This window comes from Leptosomus discolor, chromosome 9 (genome assembly GCF_034619465.1).
Source record: "Leptosomus discolor isolate bLepDis1 chromosome 9, bLepDis1.hap2, whole genome shotgun sequence".
In the NCBI taxonomy this organism is placed as follows: domain Eukaryota; kingdom Metazoa; phylum Chordata; class Aves; order Leptosomiformes; family Leptosomidae; genus Leptosomus; species Leptosomus discolor.
The window spans coordinates 23469279-23495548 of record NC_141399.1 but is presented as its reverse complement, the minus strand read 5'-3'; the positions used below and the strand labels follow the sequence as shown (position 1 = coordinate 23495548).

The 26270-nt window shown below is 41.9% G+C and overlaps 1 protein-coding gene across 2 annotated transcripts in view; it reads left to right on the top strand.

Moving 5' to 3' along the window:
• The first annotated feature begins 393 nt into the window (after positions 1-393).
• Positions 394-26270, top strand: part of IQSEC1 (IQ motif and Sec7 domain ArfGEF 1) — a 343350-nt gene continuing 317473 nt past the window's right edge. For both annotated transcript variants that reach the window (XM_086469757.1, XM_086469758.1), the window contains exon 1: positions 394-659. In XM_086469757.1, the coding sequence (XP_086325883.1) occupies positions 394-659 (266 nt within the window). The remainder of the gene's footprint in view (positions 660-26270) is intronic.

The window sequence follows — 26270 nt, the reverse complement described above, 5'->3', positions numbered from 1 at the left end:
CGGGCTGGGAGCTCGGCGGGGGCGCGGGCGCTGCCGGGCGACGGGCTGAGCTGGCTGCGGCTCTGGCAGGGCGGGACAGCGCCCGTGCGCCAGCGGCGGCGCGGCGGCAGGGCTCCGAGCAACACCGGCGGCTCTGGCCGCCGGCTCTGCCCTTGCTCGGCGGCGAGGAGCCGAGAGCCAGCAATGGCGGCCACGACTAAGAGCTGCTGCGCGCCGCTCCTCCGCTCGCCTAGGCAGCCGTGGCTCTAAGCAAGGAAGAGCCAAGCTCACACGGGGGCTGGTTTCCGGCGGGTTATTTATTTCTTCCCTCTCGCTTAAGTTCCCAGCGGAACGGGTTGGCCGGCACCTGCACCCCCCACCTGCCTCTCAGAGGGTGAGAGGTGTGGGGAGACCATGGAGAGCCCAGTAGAGAACCCCAGTAAGGCGGCGGAGTACCTGAAGGAGCTGAACAAGATTATTGAGACACAGCAGCAGCTGCTGGAGAAGCAGAAGCGGAGGATAGACGAGCTGGAGCAGCAAGTGGCCAAGTTGTACCATGAAAATGCCTGTCTTCAGGACGAGCATCACCGGCACCTGGCCATATGCAGGCTCCAGCAGGGCGTCCCCCCCGCGTACCCGGGAGTGCTGAGCGCCATCCAGGAAAACGCAAAGCACGAAAAGTAAGTGCTGTCCGGGTTTGCTTGCTCCTTTTTTGAGGAGGGTGTCTCTGTAGCGGGGTTTTCTTTCCCTTTTGTCTCTTGCCTTCGCTTTTCCAAAACCGCCCCGCGTACAAGCCCTGGGAAGCAGCGGAACTCTCTGCAGTGTGTGCCGGGGAGCCAGCTCCGGTCTGCTTGGTGGGCAGCGAGCCGCGAAGAAGGGGCCCTCGCTGAGTAGCGGTGGAGGGGGTGGTCTCTATGCCCCTAACCCCCTAGATGCTGGTGTCTCAACGGCTCTCCAGCCGGGATCCTGGGGCGGGGTGGCCCGAGCCGCGGCAGCACGGCCGGGGCTCCCATGGACCGGCTTCTGCCCCCGCGGGTTTCTCTGCCGCCGGGTCCTGGCAGCCCTCTGCGCTCGGGGAATGCCCCGGGCACGCCGCTCGCCGGGCACAGTAGCACTAACGGGGCTCGGGGAGGAGCGGGGCGAGCTCTGCCCTGCTCCCCATGGGCTGCGCCCTGCCGGTGCGGCGGGTGCCCCGGGAAGACGCTCGCCCCGGGGCGGGGGGATGCCCCGCGCCTTTCCCCCCCGCCCCGGGCCGTGCCTGGAGAGCCGCGACGCTTTTTGAAAACCCTTAACAACGCGGAGAGCCGCGCTCTCGCTGCTAACGAAAGTGACCCGAAGAGGGGGTCAGTAAACATTGGCAGCTCGCCACCGCGCTGGCTGACTCGTGCCCGTGTGAGCTCCCCCATTTCGGTAGACGTGTTTGCTCCCGGCCTTTGCATCTCCTTCCAGCCACTATAATCTGTAATTAATCGTGTGCTTCTTTGCAGCGTACAGAAAGCTGCTTAATTCCGCGCGATTCTTAAGTAACAGGAATTCAAGAATAGCAGTAACTAACGTCGTGGCACTTCCCCGACGTTTTTCTACTTATGGAAGAAGTATTTCAGACTTAGCTTTACCCAAGTGAGAAAATCATGCACCGTTTCGAGAGCCCGCTTGGTCGCTCTGGCGCGGCAGAGCTGGTTGGTTGTAATCGGTGCCGTCGAATTCCTGCCGCTGAGGAACAAACGCCTGGCTCTGTATGGCAGCGGCCCCAGTCGCGTCAGGGACCGCCCGCCGCCAGCACCGCTCCTCACCGGACCGGGCGAGCAGGCAGCGACAGCTCCTTGCCAGCCTGCGGCGAGGGCTGCAGGTACTGCCTGCTGCCCGGACAGCCCTCCGCGGAGCTAGGACTCCCGGCTCCCCGCGGAGACACTCCCCGCCGCGGTTTGGGGTCTCCCATCGGGTTTCCAGCGCGGCGGGGCGGAGGCGTGTCGAGACGAAGGGCAGGGGCTCCCTGGGCTTGGCCGCATCTTCCTTCTGGAGATCGCGGTGGTAGCGGGAGCGGGGAGGGATGCTCGGAGCGGGCCAGGACCCTGGTGTCTGTGGGACGGCGATGGTGGGGTAGGAAGTGCCGCTCCTGCCGGAGTCCTGAAACTGCGGCGCTCTGGAATAGCGTTTTACTTAACGTGCTGTTGTGGAAGTTTGGGCAGACGCGGAAAGGGTCGTTGGTCGCTCCGTGCCCCCTTTGCCTGTTCCTGTTTCCAAATGCCTTGCACCTGGCTGGCGTAGCAGAGTGGAAAGGGGAGCCACTCTTCCTCCCCGGCTTCCTTCTCTCTATGAGAGTGTTAACACGAAGGTGTTTTTGGTGATGCTAAGGTAATCGTTTTAGGCTTTTTTTTTTTTTTTTTTTTTAAATAAACAGAGATGTCTCTATGAAAACTAAACAAATAGCTCCTTAAACAGACTGGAGAACATATATGTTGTCGTTTAACAATCAATCCCATAAGGAGGAAGAACTATTTGCAGAAAGTATGGAATATTTACACAAATCCTACCCTGTGCATCCATGTTCAGTACCGAGGATGTTTTTTTTTGTGGCTGTGCTTCTAGTACAAGGTGTCAACTCAGCTATCTTGCCCCATTTGTCTCTTGCAAACAACATTATTAAAAATTGTACAAATGGCTTGCCTTGTTTGATAATACTTCTCCAGCCCAAGACTGATTTGCAGAGCTCTCTTTGGGCAGGCAGCTCTGGGGACTCAGAGGCTTTTAAGTCTTTTAAGTGGATTTGATGCTGGGATCAGAATTAATCTAGGATATTTATGGCAGAGTTGTATTGCTTTAAGGCATAGCCTGCAGGGCTTAGTGGGGAAGCTGGGAGACAGCCCCCTCCGTGAGTCCAGGCCTGGGCTGGGCCCTTTGCCCATGTGCCTGTCTGGGGAGTCAGATTTCAGGACGACCTTCATCTGAGGAATACTGCCCCTGGACTCATCCCGTGTCTGTCTCTGCCAGCCTCCTCCCTTTGTAGGGAGTAAGCCCCTTCTGTTTCCAGAAGACCCTACCTCACTAGGTGGGTGGATCTCACTGGTGGGCTCCTCAGCTGCACGGGGTGGGGGCTGTGGAGAATCCAGCTGGCTGGGAGCAGGGGCAACAAGCCAGCTACGGGATCAGGGTACTTCCTGGCTGGATATAAAAGATGGAAGCAGTCTCCGACTTGGAAAACAGAAAATAACCTTCTTTTATAGCCTTCTCCCAGTCCCACAGTTACCTCGGCTTTCTGCAAAGCTAACCTGCACATTCTGGGTGTCTATAGCTTCCCATTCAGAAGTTCAGTCTCAGTTTCCCCAGAATTAAATGTCCTGTGTACCTTGCATAAGTTTGGGTGGGGAATAAGGATCCCATGTTTGCTGAAGTTCAGTGTTGGATGTCCGTGATGCTTACTTTGGGGATCTGCTGTGCTAGGAGAGATGCAGCATGTGAGGTGGCATGTCTAGTTTGTTCCCTCTTGCCCTAGTGCACAGACCTCCCTGTCGTCTTCCTTCCAGAGGCAGTAGAACTGCATGGTACCCAAATACCAGCAGTGATCATTGCTCTGCCTTGTCTTTCAGTACAGCAAAGCTAAAGTGACTGGAATTCCTTTTTTAAAGGAAACTAGATTTCTCTTAGTCAAACACATTGAGAAATCAGTACTTTTAGGAAGTCATCTATAGCACTTGTACTTTGAGACTTGAATAGGTTTTTTCCCAAGTCACTTTGGCTCCTCTCTCTGCAGCAGTTCAGCCTGTGTGAAGTGGATGTGTCAAGACAGCTGTTTCATATTACCAGAGGGTGGTTAACTTGTGTGGTACAAAAGGAAGCGTGGAAATGTTATATAAGATAATATGCTTCTGCTTAGTTCTTATACCTAATAAGATATCTATAAAAAAACCCCCACAAAACCAAACAACAACCCCCCAACTGATACTTTTCTGTTGTTACAATGGGAAGAATATACAGTGGAAGACTACTTAAATAGTTTGGAAAAGTTGTCGTATTTGTAGAAATTGTTGAGCTTGATCTCTTGTGGGGTAGGGAACTGCTAATGAGCCCGTTAATAGACTTCTGGAAGCAAAAAACCAAACAGCCCAGTAAGGTAAAAATACTCGGGTTTGTGTCCTTCCAAAGAAGGACAGGAGTAGAAAGAAAGTTTAATTTGTGTAGGTTGCTGTCTGGGGGAGGGAAGAGCAGAGGGATGGATCAGCAGGTGCAGATGTCCTGGTTTGGCTGGGGTAGATCCACAGCCCAGCTGCTGGCAGACCGTTAGCAGTCAGCCTGGGCAGCTGACCTGAGTTAGCTACAGGTGTAGCCCATCCTGTAATGTCATGGTTGTTATAAAGGAGGAAGGTTGGCTGAGGAAGTGGGGGTGTTGCTTTGACCTTTGGATCTCTGCTCTTTTTCCTGCTTCCCCTTCTCAGCTGGGGAGGGGTCATTGGGTGGTAGAATACATGGGATGGTTTAGCCCCAGTATGGGCTAAACAAAGACAGTTATGCTGCAAGGAGGATATACCAAAAAAGGTTTGGGTTCTGTTTCACTTAATTTTGTAGTAATTTGCTGAGTGCAAATCGACCTTAAAATCTGCAAGTGGAATTGAGGATAATCAGTTGATTACAAGGCTTTGTTAGATGTAATGAATCAGCATGTTAAAGATAACAATAGGTATTTAACTCATTAAGTTGCATAAGACTAATTTTCAGTTAGTACATTTCATTTAACATTTGAGAAAACAGCAGGAACTTCTCAAACTCTGATCCTCAGGGTAAGGAAGATGTGTTCAATACATCCATTTTGGTAATGCAATTTTTAGTGTAAATATGTAAAAACAAATGTACTGGACCTTCTCAAATCTGTACAAATTTTCTAGCTCTGAAAATTCAACACTGGTGTGTTATCATCTTAGGGAGTGATATTTGTATGTAACCTAATCAAATTAAAAACTCTGCAGCTTTTCCACTGAGACAGTGCCTGGTAAGAGTTTGAGCAGGAGGTATTCTTCTATGATAGAACAATCTTAGAGGGCTGTTATTTGCAACTCAGTGAATTCTGCACCTGGCTTGACTGTTTTGTTTTAAAATGAATCTAGGCCTGGCTTTGTTCTTTGGGGGAAAAATAGTCACAATTCAGAGCTTTTAGAAATCCTCCCTTAGTAGATACTCTTGGTCTCAGCTGAGGTGTCCTGAGTGCAAACTAGTAAGTGGAAGTTGTTGCTCTGGTGATAGTCACATGTGAAGGCTGCTTTATGGCCTACATAAAATGAGCTTGTGACTTTGCATATCGCTGTTGGCACTGAATACTACCCTTGCACACAGGCTCAGCAGGAAGCCAAAGATTGCATTAGTATAGAGACCAGCCTGACATTTTGTTTTTCCCCTCCAGAGATGTCCTTTACTGAGACAGACTACTCATATGACATAAATCCCATTTCAGTGCCAGTGCTGCACTTGAACACCAGAGTATTTTTGTTTGCTGTAGTGAAGAAGAGGTATCCAGCATCTGTTAAAGTATGCTTGTGTTTGGGCAAGGTTTTGTTTTCTCTGCCTTCTGTCAACGAGAATGTAGATGAAGTGCTTTTGTTAGGTCCTCTTTCTCCAGCAGCTGCGTAGGAAAGTGCAATTTGTGACTGATGGTCTTGCTGGAAGAAGTTTGCTGTAGAAGTGCAGTTATTACCAGAAGATGCACCTCTACCTCTTTAGCTTATTTTGCTCATGAAGAATATGTTTATGTGGAAAGCACAGTTTGTGTCCAAAACGAATGCTTTGCTACTGCAGTATACTGCATGTTCTGTCTGTCCTGTAGCAGGTAGGGGTGGTGTGATTCTGAGGTTGGGTAGAATGTAAACTTGCATCTTCATATAACTGAAAACAATTCTGTTCATTTTATTTTCAATATGTAACTGGAACAGTATGATGCCTGAACTATGAGAATAAGGATTTGACACTGAAGGGGGGGCTTTTGCTTTTGAAGCACTCATTTCAGTGTCATTAGTGTGACTTGTACATTAGCAGATGAGTGAGCATCTCTTAGAGCAGGCATTTGTTGTTTTGGCAGACTGTAGGAAATCAATAGTGTGAAGATGCGTAATAATACTTGAACTTGCTAACTAAGCTCAGCTGAATTACTTTGGACCTTTGGCAAATTCTTGTACTTAATGTCCGCTAAATGGTAACACATAGAGACAAATTATTCTGAAAGTTGATGTGTACTGTATAACTAATAAAACAAGTATAAAGGGAGGGGGGAGAAGCACAATGATGACAAAATAGTATGCTGGTATCAGGAAAGTTCCTGGGAAGTCAGATGAGGGAGGGAAAACGTGGTCCATAAAGAAAACAGCAAAAATACATGCTATTTTGGGAGAGGAAAACCAATGCAGCAGAAAGTATCCCATCCTGTAACATAATGAGTTTAAAGATGGTTTCAAAACTTGAAGTAAACGTGTCCCATTTAAAGCAGACCAGAGTAAAGAATTAGAAGTACTCAATGGATCTGAAATAATTCTCTAATGGAGCCTTGTACTCTGCTGGCACAGAACCCAACTTCTGAGCTTCTAAACTTTGGAGTTTTTGTGTTCTGAGCTTGAAGAGCAAAGTATATTTTTCTGCTAGTTAGTGCTTTGATGTCAAGGAAATTGAAATGCATGTCCAATGATCTGCTTGTGGAAAATATTTGGCAATGCTCATGGATCCGAGGTCCTCAGTGAGCAAATGAGCTGCTGTAATGACTGTGAGTCAAATGTATGTCTGAAGATACCCTCCCCTCTTCTCCAAAAAAACCCCACTCCAAAACAAGCCTGTATATGATGCTCTATAGACATATATGCACATAGTTTGTCAGCAGCATAATGATGACTGTCCGTTTCTCATGCAAGGCATGTGAAGGAAGACCTGAGGTTTAGCCTGCTAGTTATTAGTGGTGGGTTCAGTACAATGGTCTGTTTGAAAGAGGCACTCAAACTTGAGTAACTGTGACCTTACCTTCTCCTGAAAAGTTGGTAAGTTTGGAACAGTGTACTGGTGCCATAAGGCAATGGCTTTTGGGTCAATCCTAAAAGTGAGTGTAACCTCCAATGTAGTGATTCCCACTTATCACCAAGGTACGCTTTCACATTTTTAAATTCTATTAGAGTGATGGCACTGAACAACTACATGGAAACATGGGGTTAGAGGGAGCAGGAGCAGACCTGTTCTTCACAAATGTGCCAAGTGCAATGATTTTGAAGAACTTAGTTTCCTGTTGAGTGAGAAGGGCTAAACTTTGTCCTTATCCACTTAAAGTAAGAAACCTTTGGGAGAATGTGAAGCATAGATGTGCGTGTTTCTGAATCTGACTTGCAGTCTTGTTGGCCTGGTTATTTGCATAGGAAGAGAAATCTCCATCAATTCTTAGGGAAGGTGTCTTCTGGCAAAAAATACGTTGCAGCTGTTTTGGAAAACCTGAAGCTAAATATATCACACACGAAGTATCTGTAGGAAGAGCTTATTCAATGGCAGATCACAGAAGCTATGAGGAAAAAAGAACAAGGTATTTCAAGGTGTTTTCTTACAGCATACTGGTAGGGGGAATAAAATATTGAAATAGTAAATTATTAAATATTTCTTGCAAGTAGCATTTCTAAAAGCTTAATTTCACTTTTCACACCCAGTAAAACTAGGTGGCTTTTGTTCATGTGCTGGTCGGTGAAGCTAAACTGGAACTGCTATGCTGGATTTGGTGTTGTGTGCCAGACCATGGCCTTTAGATGTGGAGCTTCCATGTGGAGTGGTTGCAGAAGTACATCCAGGACTTCCTTAAGGGTATGAAGCTGGTCAGGAACAACGACAGTTGCTGCCTCTGCACTTCTATTTCTGATGCTATTTAATATTGTGGCCCCATCTGGTACCTGCAGACGTGCAAAGCATCGCAGCACACTGAATTTCCCACGAGTTTATGGCTCGTTTGGGATTATGATCCCTAATATGGGAAGAGTTTCCTATGAAGTAGGCAGCCTATACCCAGATGAGTTAAGTGTTCGATACTTAGAGCCTTTTCTGTCTGAGGGCTCCTGCCTTCTGCATGCAAGGAGGTCATCTCATGCTATTCACCAAGGGGGTGTGTGGGAAGCTTCTTAGGTAAGTGGATTTTGCAAGCCAGAAGCACTTCCTGATATGCAGCCCACACTTGCATTATTCTAATTTGATCCTAGCATTCCTACTCATACCCTTGCTATTATGCTAATTCCACCTTTTTTGTGTGTTTTGCAGCCTGCAGATACTTTTAGGCTATTCTTGCCGGTGCTCCTGTCTTTCATCTTAGCTCAGTGAGCCTGCGAGTGAGGCTGTCATAATTTCAGTCTACCTGGTTCCCTGCCTAATTGTACTATTTTTCTTAGCAGAATTGTTGAATTAGAAATTTGGACAATCTGAGCAGGCTTTGATATAGTAGAGCAGTGTGATTTGAAGAGATAGTATGTGATTTTGCATTCTGCTGGATTTAAAGGTCTATGGTAGCTGTCCCTGATGTGGACTGCTTTTTTCACACCCTTTTGCTAGGGGGCTCCTCTGCAGATTCTTCATGGTATTTTCTTGAAATACTAGAGTTCTCAGCTGCTGTAGCTTACTGTGTTACAGTGGAAGAAATGCTGGCTTGTGCTAGCTAGAAACCTGGGTAAGAATTGTTACCCTTTTATGGTCACTACCATGGTATTGTGGTTAAGGACAGAAGTAGGAGTAAGAGGTGTTTCTTCAGTCCCATCTGGTGACCTATTGTTTGCCCTTGGCAAAACTAAGCACTGATAATGATTGGTATTTTTCAGATGGGCAAGTCAATGTTAAAGGTAAGGATCATCTCTTAATAGGTTGTTGAGAGATTTAGTGCAAAATGATTGCATTAAATATCACACTTGAGACAAACAAGCTATTTTAAATCCTGGGTTCCTTCATGGCTGTATACCAACTTGTTTGTTTTTAATGATGTTATTTGTATGGTTAGTGTAAGGCAAAATTAACAGTGTTGCTGCAAAGTAGCCAGAATATTTCAACAGGGTGGACACTGTAAAGCAGAACCACTTCCAGTACAGAATCTGAAAACGAGTCTTGTGTTCTTCAGACAGCTTGGTATATAAATGTATTTCTGTTTATCGAACTATATAATTCTGGATGGAGGAGTCTCACCCCTCCGGATCCCAAAACAGTAGCCGTTCTGTCTCAGGGACTTGTGCTCCCTCTCCTGGCTTGTTATTAAACTGCTTACCAGCTTTGTACGAGTGTGCCTGGATATATCTTTATATATATGTGTACACGTATAGTGTAGAATCTGCTCTTGAATGTCAGCATCTGTACTACTCTTGCATCTCTCCAAAGCATTAGAAAGGCTGTTGTGAATGTGGCTGAAGACTTCTTGTGAGTTCAGTTTTTTTCTTCTGGTGTCTTAAAGTGCAGAGGTAAACTTTCTTTACTAATAGCATGATCGTAAAGTATACATGGAAAAGAAATTACTCTGCTGTAAGGCATCTGTGTAGACTGAATGAGTCTTACTGCTGTGCTGGATAAGAAAAATACTGCTACTGAGTAGCTCTATAGCAATTGACTGAAACATAATATACATTATTTGCATATTAGTAAGATTTCTAGTCAGACTTCCCTGACAAACATGAGTAGAGACAAAGACATACATGTAATACATCTTTGACTTGACCACAGTAATTCAGATTTACTAAGTGTAAATAGCACTTTATTCTCAATAATTGGACAAATAAAGCAGAGGAAGGAAGGTAGGGAAACAATCCTGTCCTTTTTCAGAATTTAAGATGCAGCTGGGAGTCAGTGTTTGTCAGGGTATCTCAATCTTTGCTGGATTTCTACTAGTTGAAAATAACTGCAGGTTGTGTGGACTGCTCATACTTAGGAGATTTCAGTTTATTCTTTTTGGATGCTGGAACATGTAGCTGTAGGGTGAACAGACTGTTCAGTAACAAGCCAAGCTTGCCAAACGGTAAGCACTTTTCCCAGGCTGTGGGAACTGGTTGTGCCTATCTCTGCAAACAGATTTCTGCCCTGAGAGTTTTTTAACTGGCAAACTGGACTGTCAAATGGTATTTGATAATCATGCTAGAAGGGCAAGGCTATGAGTTGTGGAGGGTCTTGGCCTGGAGCACTTAGAAAAAATTTATGCTAATGAAGCCCCTTCCGTTCCCTGCAGAATGTGAACCACTGTCTTGTGGACATAGTTTCACAAATGTGTTTTCAAGGAAGAGAAGAACTTGACCACTTATTGTGAGGGGTTTTTTTGTTTTTCCCTAGCTATCTCTACCAGTTTTCTATCCACTTGAACAGCATTTTCTCTACTGCGAAGATGTCCTGCAACTTAGTTTCTATAACTGTGCCTCTGCATTCTTTTTATTGGGTAGTTCTAAAATTTAGGTGCAAACTTCAGTGGTGTAAGGTCTATGTGTGTTGGAATGACTATTGATCAAGATGAAATAATGATGTACTTGAACTTTGTACTAATGTGCATCTGCACTAGCACTTAAACCAATCATTTCAGGATTGTATCTGGGGTTGCTAAAATATGATATTTTGATGTTGGCAGCCTCTATTTGGAATTTGCTGTGCTATATTTTGCTGAGTGGATGGAGTTGTGTACACTTCCAACAGTCATCAACCAGTTCTCCTAAGGTAATGCTGCTGTAGTAAACAAATCCCTACCAAATTTCCTTGCTACTAGTATGCACCAAGCTATATATTTGAAGAAGTTTGGATTACTGAGAAACTGAGCTTTTCTTAATATGCTTTTTGTTTATTGGGAATGATGCTGAAACTACTATTTGTGCCATCCTCTTAATTTCTCTCACCTCTAATTTTCAAGCAGTTTGAGTTCTGTAAAAGAGATCTTTCATTTTGTTGTGTTCAGATCTCTGCTACCTTATGATTGAATTCTAACTCCTGGGAGGATTTTAGTTTTTTTGTATACTTTTCCATTGCAGAGCACCATGGGGATCATTGTAGGGTCCAGGGGGTGTGAAAACTTGTTTCATGAAGTTAATTACAGATGACACTGAGTTTTGTAGTTGCTTGGTTGGTTCAAAGTAGAAATAGAGAATTGTACAATCTCTACTGCTTTTGCTTAGTCAGCTGGTGACCTGAGGGGGCCAACATGCTGCCTTTCCTCCAATGCTTGAACGGCTCTTGTGTTCTCTCTAAAACTTGAGAAAGCAGGAGGAGGAATCTAGCTTGGGTCTCCTATACAGCATGGGAGACTTTTTAGTCCTTATGATTATTGCCTCAGTCAACTGAAATAGTCTTTAAAACTCACAGCAAGCAAATTTCATCAGCCTTAAGTGAACGCTTGAAGGATCCCTGTATAACAATGCTGAGCTGGTTTGGAGCTTGGCTTCTGCTATGGTGAAAATGGAGTGTCTCCGGGATAGGGTCACTCAGAGATGATTATTTGTCGTGTGTAGAAGATTCTTCTGTAACCAAAGAAGAATCTCTTTGAGGTTCTGACTGCACTTAAATCAGGAGAGCAGCAACTGGTTCTTACTGAAATTGTAAGAGAAGGCACACTGGATTGGTAGCTTCTTTATGAAGGTGTAAACGCAGAGTATCAGCCTGAATGTCTGCAATTTATCTGTCACAGTGGTCCCTAGCAGTCACAGGGAGAAGCTGAAGGGGAGTCCTTACCCACTGCCAGATGTGACCTGCTGCTTAGCAGGCATACTGGAGATGACAGTTTTTAGCAGTCAACTGCACGCTCTTGGATCAGTAGACCTCAGTATCTAGTTGGGTCTGGTTACAGTTAAGAAATGTGATATTTTAATATGAGGTGAACATCATCTCTGTTCACTTGACTAGTCGTAAGTTGCCTCTATTTCAGAGATTCACTGCAGCAACGTTTTGTCTTTCTATGGATGTAATGGTTCTCTGCTCGTACTTGGGGAATATAAAATTTTCTCTTTTGTTGTCTTTGCGCACCATTAATGATCCTGGAAATACAGTGAAATGTCAAGGATGTACATGAGAGATTCTAGACAAATGATTGCCTTCTAGTTTAGGTTCAAATATGTCCCATCATTCTCTTAGTGTGGCTTTTCTGATTTTAGAAAGTTGTATTTCACAAGAATGAAGATTTTTTGACAAACCAAAAGCAGGTAAAATCACTTCTCATGAGATGTAATACATAGCAGTATTCTTTTAGTGTGGTTTCTTGGTAGGAGAGACACACATAGCATTGAACCTGAAGGGCTTCTACAAATTTCATGTGCACTCAGGCCTGTTGCAGAGATAACTATTATGTCTGTTCTGTGGATGCACTCTTTGATATTGTGTTGAGCTAAACTGTGTAGATGCCACTTGTACTCTGTGCATATGATTGAAGTAAAAGGTCCAAGTCTTTGGTGCTTGTGACTGCTCCAGGACATGTACAGTTGCCCTGCATTGTGCATCTGGGGAAGGTTGCAAACAGGCATTAATCTCCCACCCTGCAATGCAGCTGGGATGTTGTAATTGTTCTAAATTCAGAGGGACTTAGCAATTCTGGTCACGATGGCTGCAGTGGAGGGATTGCAGAGAGCCGAGCTATCATTCTTCTTCATTCTTGCTGCTTACCTTGCTACATTCACTTCATCTTCCTTTCACAAACTATTTCAAAGTAGAAACTGGTTCAGACTATATTCTGATTGGTAGTCTTTTGTTCCCTTAATAGTTACCTTAGCAAGGCAGATGTGTATTCCTCCAGAAATGAAATTTAAGCATTGTTATGCGTATCCAAAACAACTTGATATATCGTCATTTTAAATTTTTGGCTTGAGTGTCAGGACCTACTGGCACCATGGACCCCAAGGTGCATGTGTGGTGTGCTGTATGTACGCACTGCATTTTAGACTGGCTTTCTTTAGATTATGCAGTGATATCCTTTGTTCATAAGTAGATAGGGCTATTTATGATAAAGATCCTCATGGTGACTCACAGTTGTAGGAATATCCCTTTGGGGTTTTACTTGCTACTAGGAGTTACGATTAATGGCTCCTTGTTGTGGAGAATAGGTGTATTTTGTCTTTTTCTTGTATTCCATCTGTATATATAGGCCTATAGCAGAAGCATTTGATTAATACTATTTTCAAGTTGAGGAAAGTGTGTATGTTTGAAGGAACATCTGCTCTAATCTGTTGTTTTTTCGACTGAGCTTTCTCTTGACCTAGGCAGGACTGTGGGTAGTGATTCTTAAACTGTAAGAGTAACTTTGTTAGTAAAATTTACTGCTAAAACCAAACATTTTTGATGTTTGCCTTGAGGTTTAAAAAGACAAAAATAGCCTATAAAATCTTGTGTCTTAATTCACGCACATAACTTGGATAACTGTATAGTGCCATAGAAGTTAGCAGGCTCTAGTTACAGAAGAGAAAAATGGTTATGTCTGACCCTTGGCATTGTTGGGAGGCTTTCCCTCTTCATATAGTGTAGTCTTTTCTTGTGTTGCTCTCCCTGATTTAGAGACCTGAAGAGTGAGGTATTTATATTCAGGGGGTAGGGCTGTGATCTGATGCAAATGAACTAGCTAGATTTGAATAAGGTATAATCTATATTCAGCTTTCAGGCTTGAATCTATTTTAAGCTTTTAATTGAGTCCACCACTTCTTGAGTGCTTGAGGTTGTCAAGTGTTGAGTGAATGACTTTGTCTTCCAGAAAAGGAGAAAATAACCTTTTTCTAGTTTGACTAAGGTTGTAGCAGTGGTGCTGGTACAGTCTTAACACTGACACAGAACGCTCACACTGCCTTGCATGATTGTATTTATGGAATCAGTGTCTGTGCAAATCAAGTATTTAGAGATGTAAGCATCAGTGGTGGAAGGGGAGAGAGTTAGTACCACAGAATGATAGTCTGAGTGCAAGAACTTGTTATCTGTGAACTTTTTCCCAAACAACTCGGGAAGAAAACTTTCAAGGCAGTGATCTGAAACTGCAGGAGTACTTCCATAGCTGTTACTGGCATGCATTTCAAAGAAAACTCTAAAAGGGTAGTAAAAACTTCCTCACATTAGGTATGTGAGACTTCTCAAATGTGAGCAATAACTAACTTCAGTTTAATTCTAGTGACGTGAGACTCAATGACCCAGTGCTAGGCTCCTGTGAAAATCTCAGCCGCTCTAGATGGAGTACACCTCTGTTGCTTGCTCAATAGTTAGAGGGTTCTGTGCAGGCAACTTAAACTCTGATACCTGAAGAAGGGGAGGCAGAGAAATTCATTGCTGCTCGTGCTTTCTGCATTTGCTGATGTTATGCCCTATAAGTTTCTTGGCCTTGCTTCTTAAAAAAGAAGGCATACTTGGACTTGAATCTGGATTCTCTGTTAAGCAGCACAGGTTGCTTTTAATCCTAAAAAGGTGATTTCCTTGCTGAAATCTCTTCACAGCAATATGATTAAAGGAGGTTTTGGCTGTGCACAAGTGTTCAAGCAGTACAGTCTTCTGTCTAGTGTTAACCTGGGTAATAGAGGAAATCTCATGTTAACATAACACAATTATAAACTATACTCTGCACTGAAGTCCCACAGTACTCTGCGCTTTCCCCTTCAACCTACACACATGTCTAGGGCAGAAATGTTGTCCTCTGAGAGCTGAGACTTTGATTGTATGTATGAAGTCAGATAGCAGTCCAAATGTGTGTGAACATGTAATTTCGTCACTTGGATTTATTGTGTTGAAATCTGATCTAGGTGGTAGTCTAAGAGGTTAGATGACAAATAAGTATCTTCAGTGGTTCAATTGGACCTCACACCTTAAAGGAAAACAAGAATCCTTGTAAAAGCAGAAAAAATGTCATGTCTTTTTTTCTACCCTCTCTGTTCTCTTTCCCAATGTAGTGACAGCTTTAAGCTGGTATAAATTTGCCTGTCTCTGAACTTATCGCTGGGAAACTGGTGCTGATATTGGTGCTCAAAAATAGTTATCAGGCTTTCATCACATAGGTTTTTATGTGCTGGGGAGCGACTTTCCCCACCTGCAATTTTTTCAGCCATCTTAGGACTTCCTGCAGCAATCTTACCTCTGTTCAAATGTGTCTGGTAAGAATAGCTCTCGACCAGGAGACTGAGGGTTGTCTGGCCTCTTTCCTGCTCCATCTGAAAGCAAGAAAGTGTAATTGTGTGGTTTTTTTTTAAAGGCATTGCAGGGTTACATAACTTTTCTTCAGGAAAGTGCTTTCTAGCACTGAGCTTATTATGTAATGATCACCAGAACTTGCTGACGTAAGCCATGATCTTTGCCTCTAGCTGCACATGGAAAACATTATTTCCTTGGCCTTACTTAACTCATGTGCAGTATTAGAAACTTGTTTGAGTATTTTACTCTAGAGTGAGGAAAACAGCTGGTAAATCAGGTAACAATCTGATTTGTCTACAGAGTAGTGCTTAGTCAGCGTCTTGTATTTTTACTCCTGTGGGACTGTCACTGTTTTAAGCAACTCTTTGCTATGCAAACAACTTTAAAAAGTAGGAGCTTCCCAGACTTTTAAGAAATGATCAGAAGTGATTTTTTTAAGTGTGGAATGACATGACCCTCTTAAGCTGTTTCATGAGTCATCTTGCTGTGAGTGAAGGAAATCATTAAACCTCTTTAAACTGGCTGAAGGGTCCCTTTTAGATAATGTCACTTAATTGGGAATACTTTATGATAACCTATGCACTGAACCATGTTATTACCAACACATTTAACTAACTTTACAAATGTAACTGAGGAAGGTCACTGAAGCTTTGTTTAGTATTGTAGCTTGTCCAGGCTTGTTACTTTGTCAATCTGCAGGCATTATGTTAATGTGTGCTCTTATATTCTGGCTAAATAAATACATTGTGTAGAAGTGACTGTTTAGCAGCCTACTATTGTAATAATAAATCTTAAGTAAAACCGGTGTGATATGCTTTGTGATCTTAGGGGTGAATCTAGTCTGTAGGAGACTGGCCAGTAACCCCAACTGGTGAGGAGGTTCTCTTGGCTGTTTGCTCTGAGGAACAGTTATGAACTGTAACCACTTAAACACATTTTGAACAGAGTCCTTGAAGTGTATGTCTGGACTGTTGGGTTTGTCATTCACTTCAGAATCCAGAAAGCTTTATGAAACAATTCATTTCTGTTTTGATAGATCTGATTGCTATGCTCAGTGCAAAATGTGCAAATTAGTGGCTTTCCTTTTAAAACTGTTTTATAAAAGGATCTAAAAAGACCATTTAGAGACAAATAGCCAATTTGTAAGTCATCATCCTCCTTGGTAGCTGAAATGCCACAAAATATCTCAAATTTGTCACCTGCTCAACTAAGCACTGGATTTTCACTTTACTGCTTGTTCTCAGCTGAATAGATGTTTCTATTGGTGGAGAGTTGGCAGGGCAAAATTCTCATTCAGGCAGAAATTATTGCTAGTAGTGATCTCTTGACTGTTATAATCTGCTCCTTTTCCAAATAATGGGATTCTTTCAAGAAGTCTGTCTTAATAATTGATGCCCAATATATTATGTTATCTTTACAAGTTAAATCCTTTCTTTAAGAAAGGGAAAGTAACAGAAAAGGCTCAAGTGTGCTGCCTGTGGCTTTCTGCCAACTTTTCAGGTAGTGATTTTAGTTGAGTTTGAGTTCTTTGTCAGCAACAAATATTTTGATTTTTCTTAAACTTAAGCGGGTTTCTTCTGTTTCCAAAGAGTAATGACAATGTAGGGTAGCTTGATCTCCATGTATTAGGTAGATTCCTGAGAGATGGAGAACCTTAAATCTCCAATTAGAAGTCTGACTTATTACAACTTCGCTTTCTATTTCAAATAAGTAGTAACGCCTGGGATGTGGTGATAATAGTCAAAATAAACTGCAGTGCCTTCAGGATTATGAAGATTGTGATGCTGTCAAAGCAGGTAAGTTGTTCTCTCTTGGCTAATTTTGTATTTAATTTAAAGCACAGAGGTACTATGGCTCTTTCCAATACACTTGAGAAAATGTAGTGAATGAAGAATTGTTGAACATGTTAGCTGCAGCTTTGCAGTTTGAGACCTCCTGTATGATAATTGTTCTTTGAGCTGAAAATCTTCTTTTCAAGTTGATAAATTCCTTTTTTTTTTTTTTTCCAGACACAGATTAGTGAATTGAGCTTAAGTACCTTTGTAAGGATATGTTTAATGTCAGAGGCCCTGGCCCCTAGTCCAGACTAAGTGTATCTGAAAACCAGCATCCTTTTCTCAGACTGGGAAACATGACAGCAGGATGACCTTGTCAGTGTGGGCTGAGATCCTGGTTAGTGTGCAGCAGGTGGGTAGGGAGGCTTTGTGTAGAAGGTTTGAAGCCAACAAAAGAGAAGGGGGTGACATACCAGAGGATTTAAACTAAAAGAATCACTTTAATGTACCTTTTATACAAATTCTGATCTCAGTAGAGGATTATCAGAGTAGATGCAGCACTAAAGAGTTTCACTGACTCTACTAAAATAAATAGCTCTTGTTGACTTACTCAAGCATGCAAATGGATAGTAAGTCCAAGGTCACTCCAAATGCATGTGTGTCTTGTCCTTATGCTACTTGCATGCTAGCAAAGCAAAGCTAAATAGAGATTAGGGCTTCTACTGGAGATAGCTGTGTCTTATCACATTACCTAGCACTGTCTTTTTCTAACATCCCAGGTGTGGATTCAGTGCAGACAAAGTATATCAATATCCTTGCACACCAGATAAGATGTCGTATGATTGAGGACTTAGTGAGTGCTAGCTTGTTGTCTTGGCAGCTGTAAAAAGGAAGAAAAATGTCCCCCTTTCCAGGTCAGCGTGTGCTCAGTTTTGGAGTTTGCTTCTTGATCTTTCCTGGGCCTGCTACTGAGGCTATTCTTTAGTATGCTAGCGAGAAGGGTGTTCTGGATGTTTGATGCGGTTCTGGTAAACTTTTGGCTGCTAATCAAGTCCTACAATTTTGTTGATAATGCCCTTGTAGGAGCAGGCAAGCAAGCTGGCTTTTGTGCTGCTGATCCCCTGCCATGTGTATATATTTTGACAAGAGGGAGGGGTTAGGTACTTCCTTGTATAGCAAGTGAACATCCTTGGCACATGTATACATAGCAAAGTATGTTGTTCTGATATTTTGCAGTGTGTAGAAACCAAACAAAAAAAAATACAGTGCAGGTGGAAGACTAAATTATCTACTTAATTGATGATATCTCCTGTGACTGCTATATTTAGACAACAAGCAACTTTATTCTTGTTTTGCATTTTTCTTTCTACTGGCCAATCTCTTTGTGTGAAAGGCAAAGGCTCTTTCTGTAAATCCTGATGCTTTTGAGGCATGTTTCCTCATGCAGAAGGAGAGCTCGCTTTTCGTGTTCTGTTGTAGCTGGAAACCAGTGCTTCTAGGAAGCTTGCTTCTGTGCTTCCTCTGCTTAGCTCTTCTAAAAGCATTATATGTATGCCCTCCAGATTTAACTTTCTGCATTTGCTTAGCTTTCCTAAGCTCCCAGGAGTTTATATTTGGGGTCCATCTGTTATCTTGGCCTCACATGGTTTTTATATGGGCTTGTTTCTTTTCACTTCCTTCATGTAGACAAGTTGCTTAGATTTATTTTCAAACATAACACCAGTATCTAATTCTTTGATGTTGTACTACCTACAGAGCTGCAGATATTTTTACTTGGATGTGACCAGTAATCCACTGTTAAGCATCAAAGTCAGTATTGAAGACTTCCTGTTGGTAAAAAAGGATTATAAATATCAAAAGGTAGCTACAAAGCACAAACTTATTAACTATCAATTAGGTTGTTTCTGTGTACAGTAGTTGCTTTTGTGTTTGCTCCCTTAGTAGCTCTAGTAACAGCTCTAGGGCTGTTACTGAGGTGACTGGGTTATCTTCTGCACTTTTGACAATGTGATTCTTCATAATGTAGACTTTGAGCTGAATTAATAAATCATTGCAGTAAGAAGGCAGACTGGAAAATGTGACCCTGCTTTGATAGCAAGAAAAAAGCCTGGCATGTTTCCATGGATAAAAGTAATGTGACAATAAGTTATACTTTAGAAAACTTCCCTTCCATTTAGCTGCTAGTTTTTCTTTAACAAAAAAACAAAACAAACAAAAACCCCAACAACAAAAACAACAAACAAAATTCCAAAAAATCACTTTCTGGTTCTAGTGGATTTCACAGCTTGAGCTTTATTTTACCTTAGTCAACCAAACATGGCAAAACAGTGACTGTTATCCTTTTGTCCTTCCTCATACAACAAAATATTCTGTGGTTGTTGCGCAGCTGGAGTGTGTACTAAATATAGCTCAGCTAGTACTGAAGGGAAAATGACGATATGTCTGTTAAACATGTCTCCTGCCTCCCTGTTTTCAGAGAGGATTACTTTTTCTTACATCTTATCCCTCTGTGCACTTACTGCTGATATAACCTATTGCTTGCTGAGGAAGAAGGTCGTTTAAGGAAGCTGTTGGGTGGCTAAGATGATGTCGAGACATGAGTCTTAGTTGTTTTACTACATCTTAGAATAAGCCTAGAATGCATCATTATTATTCTCGATGTTTTTCACTACACAGAAGAATACGATGTCACGTCTATCCTGCCTTCATGTGCTACAAAATGTAGCCTGACTTGATCAGCAGTGATAGTGTAGCTGTTGCTAAATATAGCAGCCGTAGGGGGTGGAGAGAGACTCACTTTCGTGTCTGATATTTGAAGTGGCAGTAATTTTCCCTCCTTGAAAATATATTTTTAGAGCTTTACAAATAAGAGTGATATGGCACAACTTATAACTGGAGACAGTGAAAACGAGGCACAGTGAGATTTTTATGCTGAGGTTTGTATTTTTATTTTTTAAAAAAAGTAAAATTGTTTAATGTAATATGGCATATTTGACTAAGCAATCCATTGGACCTTGTTTTTTTCATTGGCTATGTTACACATGAAACATCTGAACACAGTTTCACTTTGGAAAACCTTTAAATGGTCTTTATGTATAGTAGCCAGACCCTGTCTATAAACTGGATTTTCTTCTGTTGTTGAACTTTTGAAGGCAGCTTTTTTCACTGCTTTCTTGGAGAACACATTTATACAACTGGTATCACTGGCATTGCAGTAGGTGTTCTTAGAATCGAGTTGTCTTGATTTTTTTTATTTTTTTTTTTTGTCTGGTAAGAAATAACAAGTGGGCAGACTTTCTTGACTTGAAGCTACTTGTGATTGTGGGTAACCATGAAATAATGTCCTAGTCCAGAAGTGTTTTGCTACTATACAACACTTCGAGCACATAGAATTACAGAATCCCTAGGTTGGAAGAGATCTGTGAGATCAAGTCCAACTGTCTACCTAATACCACCATGCCCACTAAACCATGATGAACTTAATGAAAGTTCACAACTAGGTTATGCTAAAGAAGAAATCCTAGCACTGCAGTAGAAAAGGTCATAGTAAGAAGTTTGCTGTTAACTGTATTTAGTAATTTAAAAAAAAAAACCACAACAAAACCCACCCAAAATCAAAACAAAGCGAAGTGAATTGCTGTCTGATCTCTGTTTGTAATTAAGTAAAAGGATCAACCAGAAGTGCTAATAAGTGTGGCAGTGTTACCTTAGGACTATCAGTAGCTTGGCCTGCTGACAAAGCACCAATATATTAAAATTGTTGAGTCTGTATTTTGTTTATTGCTTGAGCTGCCAATAGAAGTGGATTACTGAGTAGCTAAGAATGGCATCTGACACTTGACTTACTGCTTTCTTTGCTGTACATGCCTTACCATCATTTTTAATTACATGTGTGTTTGGAGGTTCAAGCATCAGGTGATAAGGGATTAAATCATGAATGCAGGTAAACATAGCTAGTAGGGTCTTCAACACAGCTTCAGATAAAGTTTTGCCATTCATATGTCAAGAGCACTGGGAAAAATCAAGTTTTGTGAAAGTAGGTGCAGAAAACCTAGTTATAGTGCTAGAGCTTTTTACTGAAACCATCTGGTGTTGGATCTTGGCATTATTGGAAAACTTGGTCTTTATGTAAAAAAGGAAGGAAAATCCTTCCAGAACAGTTAACCTAGAAAACATAGGACTTCCCCCTTTCCTCTTCTCCTTCTCTCCAGAAGAGGAATTCGGAGAACCTAACCGCAAATTCTACATGAAATGCAGTTAAAAGGTTTCTGTGACTAAATGGCTCATCTTGCTTAGAAAATATTTACGGATATGTTTAATCCAAAGTCAGAAATTACTACTGTGTTCCTGGTGTCAATACTGAAAAGTGTGTTTCAAGAAGAGGATTTGAAGATCAGATGGTCTGCCTACAGTTAGTTAAGGCTCCCAGCCCTTACAGATTCTGAGGGTTGTAGATCTTTCTTGTTTTGTATCTACCTCAGTAAAAGCTGAGGGTGTTGAAAAACTTCCTGAATTTTAGGAGGGATGGGGTCAGCTTGTCTAAAAATGCTTTTGTGTTTTGGCCAGCTGATATATAGCAAGCTTACCCTTAGTGGTAATCTTTTGTCAATATAATGTGCAACTGAAGAGTCTTAAGATGAATACTTAGAATTAAAAAAATGGTTTGGTACTTAGAAATTGAAAGGGTGGGCTTGGGAAGTAAGAGAATTTAAGAGTTTTCCCAAATGAACAAAAAGATCACGTACTTAAGTATTGGGGTGGTGGTGGGGGGAAATTCAGGCCAGAGATAAAGTGACAAGAAACAGTATGCACTGAAGAACAAGGAGCAGCCTGTGTAAGAATGTATCGCTGTTATTACAGAAACCTTCTGTGATGGAAAATGGGCATAGAAGAGGTGTCTAAACATAAACATTGTGTCTCCCAGCTTTGTATGTGAAGTTCTTGTCCCTTAGGGACATCCGTTTGCTTGAGGTGGTTGTTTCAGAGTCAGTATTGGGTGCTCAGTTTGTGCTGTACAATGCCTGGAACTCCAGCCTCCCAAATGAGTGAGTGAGAGAGTAGAGACCTGCTGTGGATGATGTAGCTTCTCGACTAAAAGATTCAGTAACAGTGGGCTGAATTCACCGGTTCAAGTAGCATGACCTTTTCTTGGTGGAAGCATGATGTGAAGTTCTAGCTGAAAGATAAAGGAATAACTTGCAATTTACTCAGCTGTAATGGCTTTCCAAAATGTGATTGTTATTTTGATAATTTCATGCTGAGTTTGCAGCTAGGTGATAGTTATCTGAGCTTTTCAGAATCCTTCAGTATATTTTCTCTGTTGGTTGTTTTTTGTCCTGCTCATATGAGGACTGGCAAACCAAACATTCTTTAAAACAAGTAGCATGAGTACTAGAGCAGTTGCCTAGTATATTAATCCATGCTTACTACTCTTAGTATGGAGCCCTCCTGTATTGGTTTCGTTTTGCGTTAAGAGCAAATAAAATAAGCTGTTTCTCTAAATGCTTTTAATATAGCAAGGGATGAAGCAGTAAAGATATTGGGCAACTCTGTCTTCATCTGATGGCTTTAAATGCCAATAATTAATGAATGTTCTTCCACTTAGCACCTTCACTCAAATGCTTAGGCCATGCAAACAGGTATTCTTGTTATTTGTAGCTGTTACAAAGTGTTCACCTTTCTAGATTGAAATTTTGGGCTTTTTTATAGACTCTCAGTTAGTCTAATACAAGTACCGGGCCAAATACCACCTCTTTCCTCACTTTATTTGGTTTGACACACTTTGGTCCAATTTCTGGTTTCTTCTGACAATATTAGGTGGAAACTGATGCCTTGATTTTAAAAGGTTACTATCACATTCTTTGCATAACCTTTCCTTAATCTGTTTGAGATTATTGTATGTTGATACAGTCTGTCAGGTTTGGTTGTGCTCTTGAAGGTGTACCATATTACAAAAACCAGGTATAGTAGATGATCACTGTGCAGAAATTAGATATAGTGGAATAGCTGTAGTGCCCTTGTTAATGTTTTTATTTACCCCTTAAATTATCCATTATGTGGGTGATTTAGTCTGATATTTTAAAGTTGTTTTGTTGCATGTATTAGCATCATTTTGCTGGGATGCTAAAATTACTAATAACAGTATATCTGCAATACCTCTATCGATAATTGTAGAATAAATGTGGTAGCTTATCTTTGTGTAGATGGTGACTTTGTTTTATTTGGAAAAGATTACAGTTAGTTTACTCCAGTAAACTTGAAATACAGTTTTGACATTGAGCTAATGATTCTTTTGTCATCTTCTGTGTGTTCCAGTAGATTATGAACTCGTGTTTTTGTGCCATTTTAGAGATAAGCTTCCTGTTTCCAGATCATGTGTTTCAGGGCCATGCAGCATAACCTGTCTTGGTAAATCAGCTTAACTGTAGTCTAGAATGATAATAAATATAAAATTTAATAATACTAAATGACACACAGTCCTGGCAAGCTTCTGACCATCACCCCTTGCAAGTGGTTTTATTAGATTTGTAACCGATGCTTGAGGTAATCGGTACACGTGGTAGGGTAGGCTGTTTGAATTTTCTGGATAGATCAACAGACTGTATGTCAGCACCATAGAAATAGTTACTTGAGGTTCCAAAGCATGATAAGGACATCTTGGAGCTTGGCAGTAATGTGTACTTATACAAAGCAGCAATGCATATTTTTGCTTGGAGGGGAATTGTAGGAGTTGTGTCATGATTTACTCTTTTTGCCAGTTAGAGCAAGAACTGAACTGGCGAGCTGTTTGTTAATAACACAGCAGGCATTTAGCTTTGATGTAGAAGTACACGTAGCTGTGCTAGCATCTCACAATAGATGTTTAAGAATAATCCAGTATTAACACTGTATGTGGAATGTATTTAGGAACCCATTTTGAAATCGGGATGGTGTTTGAGTAGTTTAATACAGCCCATTTCAGTGTGTAACTGAGGGCTGTTCTAATCTACTGGAGATGCTTTCACATGGAGTAGACTACTCAAAAGGTGGGGATGACTTTACAACTATTCTGTATTTATTCTAAAACTGTGAATATAACTGCTTTTGTCTTTAAAGGAGCTGAGACCTATGAAGTACAGGCTGTAAGTTCAAGTGCAGGTTGTTAGGAATAAATGCTTCTGTGCAGTTTAATGGTTTGATTCTCAGTGTTTCATTTCTCTTATCAAATTCAGTTGAAGCTTGACATCAAGCAGGACTAAGCTTTACTAATCCTTCAAAAATGTGTTGACTTCAAGTACACAAGTAGTTAATGAAGTCAGTGGGACTACTGGTAGCAATGCACTTAAGGATCCTGCTGAATTTAGGATGTATATTTTCTGAGGATAAACAAGAAATGCTAGTACTGTCACTATTCATCTGTGTGCCTGAAGGTCTGGATGAAGACTCCTCTGCACCATTAATTTCCTTCCTATGTAGAGCATTCAGCATCCAAGAGGCCTGCTGGTGTCTCCCAAAACCGTGCACTCTAGGACTGAAGGGGAAAAAAAACAATCGTGAAGAGATTCAAATATCTCCATTCTGTTCCGAATTAATCTTTTTGCAGCCTCTGGCTGAAACTTTGTAGCTGTGGAAGAAGCCAGCCGTGGCCAGGAGGGCAGCCAAAGCCAGCTGTCAAGCGGGGTGGCTGGCAGCTGGGTTGAAGTATTTTAAAATAATGGTGTGGGGAGCATTCAGTAAAAGCTCTTGTGGATTTTCCTAGCTATACTTGTCATTTCAGTACATCATTGATTTAAAGAAAAGAAAAAATAAATCTGCAATATAGTCATAGAGGAAGCTGGGAAATTCAGTCACCGTCAGGTTAAGGACTGAGGCTGAGTGTGGTGTAAGAAGAGGGTAAAGCAGTGCTATGATCTAGAGGGGGTAATCTTTGGCAAATTTAATAATATTTGGTATTTGAACTCCCACCTCCTACAGTCACGTTTCAGAATTCTAGCTTTTATTTAGAGATGATGATACTTTTAAGATATCTTTTTAATGTATTTTGCTATGGCACATACTAACTTTTAATGCTGTATAGGGAAAATGTTTGGCTTGCAGTAAAGTGCCAGAAGTGATAGACTGGTCCATATTTTTATTTGCAAGGGAGAACATTTTGCTGAAGTCTTTGCTAAAAACCTGACACATTAAGGGCAGGAGCATGAGGAAGGGGGCTTGGTATAATCAATTTGTAGAGAAGCTACTGATTTCCTTGCTGCAAACTTCAGGTTTAAACAGAGTGCTTTTTAAATTTAGGCACAACAGATATGTTCTGCAGAAGCTGTGTGGTTAGCTCAGTTTTTAAAAATCAGTAAATCCTTACCAGCAGCACAAGTAACAGCAGCATTTACAACTGAAATACAATTAAGTCCTTAATGTGACAGCATTGAATTTTCATTTTGATTTGCTGAGAGAGAATTTTATTAAATAGTCAGCTACTGTTCTTTATCAGATGCAGATGTTTAGTTTGTAGCCTGCTTTCTGCCTGCTTTCTGCCTGTTTTTTCCCTCAACACCCCATCGCTCTCCCTGCCCTGGGCTATAAAGCACACACTAAAACTTAGTAGGCTTTGGAGCAGACCTGGAGTGCCCAGGTGTTCAAGGATCTCCAAGCAGTTTACAAACTAAGCATTATCCAGGTTACATCAAACAATGTTTCTCAGCACTCCCAGATGCAATGTAGTGATGAGCTGCCTCTGTTATGTCACCAGTGTGACCCATTTCTGGTGTTCTCCATTTAGCTTACCGGCAAGGCTCAGGGCACCAGTGTAAAGTTATTTAAAATTATCTTATTTAAGCTTGTGCAAAACTGAGTAAATGCTTCTCATCAGGTGAGAATAATTAAATTGATACAATTCTGATTCAAGTAAAACCAGGGTGATTTGAATTGATATGATTGTTGTTGATAGTGAACTTAATGTGATGCTTTAGGCAATTACAATTAATATTGTAATTACAGCGTGAGGGTTCAGCCACTAAAGTGCTGCATACATGCTAAAGTGGTTGATAGCATGCAGTGCTACAGGCTTGGGGAAGAGTGACTGGAAAGCTTCCTGTCAGAAAAGGACCTGGGGGTTCTGGTCGACAGCTGGCTGAACATGAGCCAGCAGTGTGCCCAGGTGGCCAAGAAGGCCAACAGCATCCTGACCTGTATCAGATATAGTGTGGCCATTAAGAGTAGGGAGGTGATTGTGCCCCTGTACTCAGCACTGATGAAGCTGCACCTCAAATGCTGTGTGCAGTTTTGGGCCCCTCACCACAAGAAAGACATTGAAGTGCTGGAGGGTGTTCAGAGGTCAATGAGGCTGGTGGAGGGTCTGGAGAACAGGTCTTATGAGGAGCAGCTGAGGGAACTGAAGGGTCTGGAGAAGAGGAGGCTGAGGGGAGACCTTATCACTCTCCACAACCACCT